The sequence below is a fragment of the Mandrillus leucophaeus genome, unplaced genomic scaffold, assembly GCF_000951045.1.
Source record: "Mandrillus leucophaeus isolate KB7577 unplaced genomic scaffold, Mleu.le_1.0 Scaffold627, whole genome shotgun sequence".
Lineage (NCBI taxonomy): Eukaryota > Metazoa > Chordata > Mammalia > Primates > Cercopithecidae > Mandrillus > Mandrillus leucophaeus.
Window position 1 is genome coordinate 332,728 of NW_012106775.1, and position 10,064 is coordinate 342,791.

The 10,064-nt window shown below is 44.9% G+C and overlaps 1 protein-coding gene across 3 annotated transcripts in view; it reads left to right on the plus strand.

Moving 5' to 3' along the window:
- ATXN7L1 (ataxin 7-like 1) overlaps positions 1 to 4,097 on the plus strand; it is a 280,106-nt gene extending 276,009 nt beyond the window's left edge. Inside the window, exon 12 of one of the 3 annotated variants that reach the window (XM_012000356.1) lies at positions 1,235 to 4,097. In XM_012000356.1, coding sequence (XP_011855746.1) covers positions 1,235 to 1,273 — 39 coding nt within the window. In that variant the 3' untranslated portion in view covers positions 1,274 to 4,097. Of the gene's footprint in view, positions 1 to 1,231 lie in introns of all 3 variants that reach the window. The other 2 variants (XM_012000354.1, XM_012000357.1) reach the window with 2 other exon arrangements.
- The last annotated feature ends 5,967 nt before the right edge of the window (positions 4,098 to 10,064 follow it).

Consider the following 10,064-nt stretch of genomic DNA (forward strand, 5'->3'; position numbering starts at 1 on the left):
TATCTGTCCATCAGCACTCTCTCAAAAGCCTCTGGCGAACTACAGCCACCATTCAGGATGCAGTTTCATGGCAGCAGTATTCAGGGTAGACTTAGTAGTTTTTATAAACTTGAGGTATAAGAGTAGTTGATGTGTACGCCTGTGATAAATGATTTTCTCAATGGGGTGTGTGCATATGTGTCTAGGGCGGACAAGGAAGGATTTGGGGGTGGCTTTTGCCCCTTACACATGATTGGAAGATGTGTGGGTGTACGTGTGTGTATAACTGTGTTGTTATGTTGCCTTAGATGTGCCGCATGTTTTGTAGACACCAAACAGAAAAATATCTACGTGCCTGTCTGTGTTTTGCCCTTTGGGATTTTCTCACACATTTTGGGTCGAGTTTGGGTGAAGATTATGGGGAAATGGTTTTTGTATCCCCAGGCCAGGGAGAGTCTCCTCACCATTTTGAGCCCTTTTTGTGCCAGAACACTTGCAGCTCATCATGTGTGCTGGGGTGGGGAGGCACGTTTACACGCAGACCATCAGCCTCTGTTGATGAGGCCTCTTGCACCCTCACCAAACACGGCTTGCATGTGCCTATAGCTCCAGCTACACCTGCTGGGAGCCCAAAACGCTGGCAATCAGCCCTGACAAACACAATAATGGCCACCACTTGTTTAGCACTCTCTGCCTGCAGAGAGAGGGCTGTGTGCCATGTCCTTTACACACACTACACACATTTAAACCTTTTCACAACCCTGTGAGGGACAAGATGATTATAGATGAAGATGGCTACACTAAGAAGCCAAGTAACTTGAACCCAAAATCTCTCTTTCCAAAGCCTCTATGTTTAACCCAACACTAGACTCCTTCCTGAGATAATTTGCCGTGTCCTCTGTAAGTTAGGTAGGAAAAGGTAAACTAACAGAGAACAAAAACGAAGGCATCAGTTTTTCTCTCCACTCTCCCACAGAGGCCTCCCAGGAATGTCCGCGGCATTCGTCCTTGTGTTTTCCTCCACAGTGAGGACCTCTGTGACTGCCTTACACGCATGGATCCATCACCTCATTTGCTATTGGATCCTTTAGATCCATCATCTCATTTGCTATTTCAGCTGCCCTTTGCCAGATACGGGAGGTGGGATATTGTCCTCTCTATTATAGATGAGAAAACTGAGGCTCCATCCTTGAATTCTCATGGGTAATCTCAATTGTATGGTTTTGAAACAAGTTTTTCTTTTCTTTCCTAGAAGAACACAAACAGAACGGGCAGGATAAGGACTCTTCCATAACAAGACTATGAAGCCACTTCCACACCAATTCCAGGCCACCTAATCCCATCCCAGGAGGCCACGGGGAGGAGGAGGGAGGGGAGTGGGCTGGAGGGAGAGTCTGTTTTCTGTGTACTCCCTGTGACTCTGGCCTTTCTTCTTCTTTTTTAATTGACCAATTTTTAGTTTTAAAGAAAAAGGCAAAAGAACGTGAATTTGAGATTTACAGAAAACAGTTCCAGTGTTTGGTTTCCGTTGTCTTTTCTTTCATTTGCCATGTTTTTACATTCTTCCAAATTTGGGGTCATTCCCCTAGCTCCTGATGCTGCTACTGTACCATCCTTTTGCTCCAGCCATGACAGTAGACATTGCAGAATGTTGGTTCAGGTTGGCATGCTCTGAAGCTCTTGAACTTCAGCACAGGCAGAGCCCTTTTTCTTCCTGTCCTTTCCACCCGATCCCTTCCGTCCCCACATCTGCCACTCTCTGGGTCCTCACTGGCCTTCAAAGGACCTGGCTCTCCTAGGATCCCCTCAGGACTGCCTGCAGGGAGAGGGGACTTTGCTGGGGAGGAGCTGAGAGTGGAGCGTTGGAGAGTGGGTGGGGTTCCCTCATCGGGTTTCCACAGCCCACCATGGCTGGAGCCAAATGCTAGAAGCAAGATTGAGAACAGTGGCCATTTAGTCATGTGGTTTACCTAATACCACTGGCCAGCTGTGCAGCTCAGAAAGGATAAACCAGTCAGGGACAGGGACAGGGGCCAGAACAGGTTTGGGAAGGTGGCAGCAAACAGAGCATGGTGGCTAGGAGATGACCCCTAAAAAAAAACTGGGGACTGTGGTGGTCTGAGCTGGTCAGGAATCTACAGAATCCCTTCCAGGGATCAGTGTGCCCATGCCCACAGCAGGGTGAACTAGGAGGGAGAAATCCCAGGAAAAAGGTCATGAGAACCCAGAAAGCCACTCCATGAGGAGGCACAGTGACCACAGCTGCTAAAGGTTCTTAGGCTGCCTTCCTGGGCTAGGAAGAGCCCTCCAGGGAGAGCTTCTGCAAAAGGGTATGTGTCACACCTTTTGTGAGAAGGAATAATAGCATTTCCCACCCACCCACCCCCATGCCCTGGGCCACAGGGACCTGGTGGGATCAGCACACCCATGGATCAGCTTTTGCTGTGTTAGAGACAGCCATCCCCAAGAAGGAATGGTAAGGACAGCCACTGCTCAGTGAAGAACAGCCATTTGGAAGAGCCATGCTGGAGCCCTGCAGCCATAGAACTATTCACACTGGAGTTTTGAAAAAAACAGCAATACCGTCAGCTCTAGTAGGGAATCATAATCAGGAAAGGAATTCACAACATAAAATAGGTGTTCTGTGCTATTAATCATGTAACTTTGCATATGATGTATAGCAGAGATACTGGGAGGTTTTGCTTCATCCCTAAATCAGAAATGAATGCTAGTTTCACAGCTGGGCAGAACCCTCATCCCCAACCAGAAGTTTTCCTTTTCTTTCCCATTCCCCCAACCCAAAGATCGGACCACTGTTAGGTTTCACCACACAATTGGAATTGCAAAGACGGGAGGCAAATGGAGTGATTTGCATCAATGGAATTGCACTGACAGTGAGTGTTTCTTATAGGATTACTAAATTTTTTCATACGAAATGATTTTTTTAAAAATCAGGAGTTGATATTAAGTACCAGGACATTAGTTCGGATGATTTCGTTTTTATTTCTGCAGTGTTAAAAGTGCACTTATATGCTGGTTTATTTACGTCTTGGGGAAAGAGACTGCAAAGTGAAGGGACGATTGTTACTTTTTCTTTTTTAAAAAAAAAAGTTAAGGCAGATTTTAAGACTTATAAATGTTTAAGAAATTATAAACAAGGTTAGACCCTTTGAAAAAAAATTTAGAAGATATTCTTAAAGTAAATTTTTATAGTGTTAATTTTGTAATAATTTATGTTTTACTATATTGCAGAGCTAACTGACCAGAATAGTTTCAGAAACAATATGAAACTTAGGAAAGTTTAAGCAATGTTTATATTTTTAAACTGTTCTTTGAATTATGTTTTTATTGTACATTTCTTCAGACTGAAAAGTATGTACATATCTTTGTTATTTTTGCACAATTTTGTCCTGTTGGGTTTCAGAGGTCTGTTGTTTTTTATAATTTATTTTGAGTTGTAAATCTTGCAGGAGTAAAAACAAAACAAAATCTCCGCAACAAAATACCCTCTGATTTATAAACTCTTATGGTCAAAGAGGGAAAACAAAGGTTGAGAGATTAAGTGGCTGCTTCTGAGAAATAATGTCTCAAGGACTAAAGGAGCAATTCAATAGGTTTAGACATTGTAGCTCTCTACATCTTGAATTGGAAGCTGGAATAAAGAGCCCCCCTACCCCCCACCCCCTCATCAAATGCTGCTTACTTTGTCAAAAGACTGGCTATGACCAAGGTGAGGACATTTGTGGAAAACTGGGCAAAAAGGGAAAGCCCACGGTATTCTTCCTTTGCAACCAACCACAGGTTTACTTTACAGTGATGTATTAAAAACTTGCAGCTTGAAAAACGGAATACAAATAAAAGGTTCTTTTTGGGTTTGTCTTAATGGAGTTAAACTGGAGCAGCCTATAAAACATTTTTAGGGTGATGTCCTCTGGGTCCTTCTGTTCTGCACACCCACTCAGTCTTCTCTCCCAGCCCCTTGACTGCACACACCCCTCTTTGCCTGAAGATCTCCTGACTTGTCGCCAGCCATAGAGGCTCGAAAGCTCTGGTTGTTAAGCATAACGCAATGCATAGACCTGTCAGCCATAAAAAAAGAAAAAAAAAAAAAAAAAAAAAAAATTTGCCGGGGGGGGGGGGGGGGTGTTTTCTTCCCCTTTTTTTTTTTTTTTTTTTTTTTTGCGGGGGTAAAGTATTCTCACCAGAAGAGCTTTCCTGCCAGACCTGTGTTTGAGGCAGGAGACGACTGTGGATTCATTCAGCGAGTACTTGGAGAGCACCGTCTCTGTGCCTGCCCCTGAGCCAGGCGCTCCATGCTCAGGGGTGAGAAACACGATCCCAGCTGCTGTCTGGAAGCAACCCAGTGACGGGGAAAGCAAATAAATACACACATGGTCAGATGAGTAATTACAGATTGTGGCAAACGCTATGGTGGAAAGAACTGAATTCTGTGAGAGAAAGTAACAGGAGAGACGTTTAAGATGGAGAGGGGACAGCTGTCAGGAAGTTCTCTCTGAAGAAGTGAAGGCAGGACGCCTAAAGAGCATCCATTGTGGACAGACCCCAGGGGCAGAGAGATGGACAGAGGGCAGGGACGAGGCCACAAAAGGCCTTTAGGGAGTTTTAATTGTGTGTCAGATTCAGTGGGAATCCTTGGAAGGGCTTTAAGGAGGACCGCGGTACTGTGATCTGTTGAAAGGGCACTCTAGCCACTGTGTGGTGGATCAGTGGGAAGCTATTGCAAGAGACAAAGTGAAGGAGAACATCAGTGTGATCGAAAGATGATGACAGTAACTATAAAGAGAAGTGTGTGCCAGCCTGGGCAATACAGAGAGACCCTGTCTCCAAAAAAAAAAAAAAAAAAATTAGCTGGGCACGGTTGCTCACACCTGTGATACCAGCACTTTGGGAGGCCAAGGCGGGCAGATCACCTGAAGTCAGGAGTTCGAGATCAGCCTGGTCAATGTGGTGAAACCTCGTCTCTACTTAAAAAAAAAAAAAACAACAAAAAAAAAAACACATTGTTGTGATTACCTGAGAGAATGTAAAGGGAGAAAAGAAGAGAGATTGGGTAGAGCCAGAAAGCTGGCAGGGAACCCTAAGATGAAGCCCTTCAAAGCAAAGAGTGACCCCAGCAGAAAGTGGTTCCCTGGAAGCCAGGACTGTACATGTTTTGGGGAAGGAGCAGTTAGCTGAACCAAGTGTTGCTGCAAAGTGGAAGACAGTGATGGCGGCGTGTCTAGGGCTTAGCAACGTGGCGGTCATTGGTGAATTATTAGTTTCCTAGGGCTACCATGACAAATGACCACAATATGCTGGTTTAAAGCGACATACATCTATTCTCCCATGATTCTGGAGACCAGAAGTCCAAAATCAAGGTGTCCGCAGGCTGCATTCCCTCCCAAGGCTCTAGCAGAAAATCCTTCCTTGCCTCTTCCAGCTTCTGGTGACTGCTATCCTTGGCTTCCCTGACTTAGAGACACAACCCTCAAATCTGCTTCCACATTCACATGGCCCTCTCTCCTGTTTCTCATATGTCTTAAATCTCCCACTGCCTTTCTTTCACAAGGACACCTGTTATTGAACTTAAGGCCCACCCTAAATCCTGGATGATCTCATCTGGAGATGCCTAACATCCACAAATTCCGTTTTTCCAAATAAGGTCACACTGGCAGGGTCTGGGGGTTAGGACATATCTTTTGGGAGCCACTATTCAACATATCACAGTGGCCTCAGCAAAACAGGTGTGACAGAGTAGAGTTGGCGTGGGAGGACGGAGCGTGGGCAAAGCCAGACTGGAGTGGTTTGGAGGGTGCGTGAGAGCTAAGCAAAGGAATTCCGTGTGCAGACAGACAAATCCTAAGAAGTTTAGACAGCCCAAGGGAGGCTTTGGATTTTGTGTTTTTTGTTTTGTTTTTCGAGGGAGGAGAGACCAGATTATAATCCATATGCTGGTAAGACTGAGGTAAATAGGAGAGGGAGAGGTTAAGAAAGCAAGAGAAAGAGGTGTGGTATGATTAGGCTTTGTGTCCCCACACAAATCTCATCCTGAGTTGTAATCTCCAGAATCCCCACCTGTTAAGGGAGAGACCAGGTGGAGGTAATTGAATCATGGAGACGGTTCTCCCATGTGAGTTTCCTGATAGTGAGTTCTCACGAGATCTGATGGTTTTATAAGGGGCTCTTCCCTCCCACCCCCGCGTTCACTCAGGCACGTCTCCTTCTTGCTGCCTTGTGAAGAATGCGTCGTGCTTACCCTTAGCCTTCCACCATGATTGTGAGTTTCCTGAGACCTCCCCAGCCATGCTGAACTGTGAGTCAATTAAACCTCTTTCCTTTAGAAATTACCCAGTCCCAGGTAGTTCCTTATAGCGGTATGAAAACAGACTCATACAGGATGATTTAAAAGAGAGTTATCTGACTAAAAAAAAAAAAAAAAGTCCTTGAGATGGCAGGAGGGAGATACTGGCCTTTGTAGAAAGAGGGACACCTCTAAGGTAATGGGAAGGAAGTCAGCTCATAGATTTATTACTGGGAAGATGAGGGAATGCCCGGCTGATGGCTTCCATTTTCTGAGTGACCATGAGACAAGAAGAATGTGTATGAGAGCTTGGGAGAAGTTTGAGAAAAGTAAAGAAATAATTAACAGCTGGGCTTAGTGGTTCACACCTGTAATCCTAGCACTTTGGGAGGCCAAGGCAGGTGGATTGCTTGAGTCCAGGAGTTCAAGACGGCAACATGGCGAAACCCCACCTCTATTAAAAAAAAAAAAAAAAAAAATTAGCCAGGGATGGTGGCGAGTGTCTGCAGTCCCAGTGGGAGGATTCTTTGAGCCCAAGAATTCAAGGCTGCATTGGGCTATGATCAAGCCACGGCACTCCAGCCTGGGTGACAGCGCGAGACTCTGTCTCAAAAGAACTAAATTGCCAGACAGTGCTGAGAGCACATTTAAGATTCATAATCTAAGGTCCTGACATGGAGAAGATCATCTTGGGGAGTGGTTGGAGTGCCCGAAGAGCAGAGCAAGGCCACTCGGAGTCAAAGCTGTCAGGCAAACTAAGGCAGATTTTTTGCCATTTTGCCTCAGTCCCAAGTGAATATTTTCACTATGGTGCAGAACAGAAAACCAGAGGAAGCAGAACTGAAACTTGACACATAGTAGGCACGTTGAATAAATGTTTATAAAATTGTATTGCCCACCATCACAAAACGGCAGTGTGGCACTTCCTGCACCAAGGAATTCTTTTGCCCACCAGTTCGCTGAGAGCCTTGTCTGTGGCTGGCAGTCCGTCACTGTGCACTGGCCTGGGTAACATCAAGCTCTGTTGTGAAAGGGGCCTATACGTTCTGTTTTTTCCAAAGCCAGAACTCTGCGAAGCCTCTTTCAAAACTAGTCATAGGCCTAGAAGAACCATAGGAAGCTGGAAGTGATCTTAACTGTAGAACCCTCTTCTACAGGTGAGACAGCTTATTTTTGGTTTCGTAAGGGACTTTTTTTTTGAGACAGTGTCTCACTCTGTCGCCCAGGCTAGCACAATCAGGGCTCACTGCAACCTCGACCTCCTAAGCTCAAGTGATCCTCCGGCCTCAGCTCACCGAGTAACCGAGACCACGAGTGCATGCCACCACACCCAGCTAACTTTTTGTATTTTTAGTAGAGATGGGGTTTCACCATGTTGCCCAGCCTGGTCTCAAACTCCTGTACTCAAGCTGTCCACCCTTCTTGGCTTCCCAAAGGGCTGGGATTACAGGCATGAGCCACTATGCCTGGCCAAGACTGAGACAGTTCAAATGAGGTACTAAGACCTCACAGCTGGCTGTTGGTCAAGGCTAATTGTTCTTTCAACACAGTGCTCTTTCCATTGTACTTCATTTCCTCCTGTAGAAAGAAACTCTACCAGCCAGGCGCAGTGGCTCACACCTATAATCCCAGCACTTTGGGTGGATCACCTGAGGTCAGGAGTTCAAGACCAGCCTGGCCAACATGGTGAAACCCCATCTCTACTAAAAACACAAACTAGTCAGACGTGGTGGCAGGCACCTGTAATCCCAGCCATTTGGGAGACTGAGGCAGGAGAATCTCTTGAACCCAGTAGGCAGAGGTTGCAGTGAGCTGAGATTACACCACTGTACTCCAGCCTGGGTGACAGGGTGAGACTCCATCTCAAAAAAAAAAAAAAAAAAAAATTCAATGTGTCCTCTAGTTGGTTTACTTAGGTTTTTATTTTACTAAAATATTTTTCTCCTTTTTGTTTTTTTCCATTGAGCAATAACTACTTGCCTAATGGATTATTTCTTGCGCTCTGATCTCATTGAGGCTATTCAGAGCAGCAGGTTTTAAGTTCCCATGTTTCTGATAAAGTTCCCAGGAATGTATTTTAATAAGTTTATTTTCTATTCATCACATCTTCATAAGCCATTCAACTAGAAAAGTAAATGAAGAAGATGCAAAGAAAGCTGAATGCCTCAAAAACCAAATCAATCCTATTCAAGCCTGAATCACTGGAGAATCACTGTGGGAAGCTTGCAGCAGCTTGGAGGTGTTGCATTTATTGAGATAATTCAAAACTTGAATCTGATCTAAGGTCATTAACTTTGGGAAGGTTCTCCATTTTTTAAATGGTGGGACTTTTCTGGGTTTCCCCTTCAGCCATCAAATATTTTTAGTAAATTTGTAAAGCAGACGGCATCATCACAAAAGTGTTTGCTTCCTTTGCAACCTGAACAAGTACTGAGAAAGCTGCTATTAAAATAGGAGCTTCTCCAGCATGGGCAACATGGCGAAAACCTGCCTATACCAAAAATACAAAAATTAGCCAGGCATGGTGGCACGTGTCTGTAGTCCCAGTTACTCAGGAGGCTGAGGTGGGAGGATGGCTCGAGCCTGGGAGGTGGAGGTCGCCATGAGCCAAGGTCACGCCACTGCACTCCAGCCTGAGCAACAGAGAGAGACTCTGCCTTAAAAAAAAAAAAAAAAAAAAAAAAATTAGCTGGGCACAATGGCTCATGCCTGTAATCCCAATACTTAGGGAGGCCAAAGTGAGTGGATCATTCGAGGTCAGGAGTCCGAGACCAGCCTGGCCCACATGGTGAAGCCACGTCTCTACTAAAAATACAAAAATTAGCCAGGCGTGGTAGCACGTGTCTGTAGTCCCAGCTACTCAGGAGGCTGAGGCAAGAGAATCGCTTGAACCTGGGAGGCAGAGATTGCAGTGAGCTGAGATCACTGCACTCCAGCCTAGGCAACAGAGCAAAACTCCATCCCAAAAAAATAATAATAATAATAGCTTCTAAAGTCTGTATTAGAATTTTCATTTTCTCTCAACCCACTTCACTTACTGATTTCATAGCCAACCTTTAGTCCCCTTGGTATCCCAAAAATCTCTTCCATGTTCCTCAATCTAAACACGACTTGCAGGTTGGGGGAGGAGGGTAATGATTCTTGCATATTGTTGGAATAGGGCAAAGCAGAGCCCCAGGGAACAGAAGGACATGGGCAGGGAAAATCTCGGGGATCCTGGAGCTTATCTTTTGGGAAGAATCAGAGGCAGCTTTTTGTTTTCAATTTGTACATGTCTTTTGGTTCTGTACAACTCAGTAAACTGAGAACATTTTGACATGGGCTAGATGTTCCACATGGAGAAGAGGACCAGTTGACTCTGCTGTAGGACAGACCCAGAGAGGGAGCCTCCAAGTCTGTGCTCACCTTCCAGCACTGGGAGGATGTTCCTGCCCGCCCATGCTGAGCCCAGCATTGTTTAACATTTTAATTAATGAATTGGCATTCAAAGTAACCTTGGTGAATGAAAGCCATGAATACAAACAGACTGATAAATAGAACAGTGGTTACCTTTGGGGGGCACAAGAGAGATTTCCGCAGTGCTGGAAATGCTCTGTATCTTGACCTGGGAGCTTGTTAAATGAATCTAATCACTTGTGAAATATTTATGAGGTTATATACTTAAGATATGTTCATTTTATTCACTCTTAAATTTGAAAGTTTATACACACACAAAAGGTAAATGGCAGACTTAGAGTGATAATTATCTTATCAGAAAGAAGAAAGTTAAAGTAGTTTGAGGAGA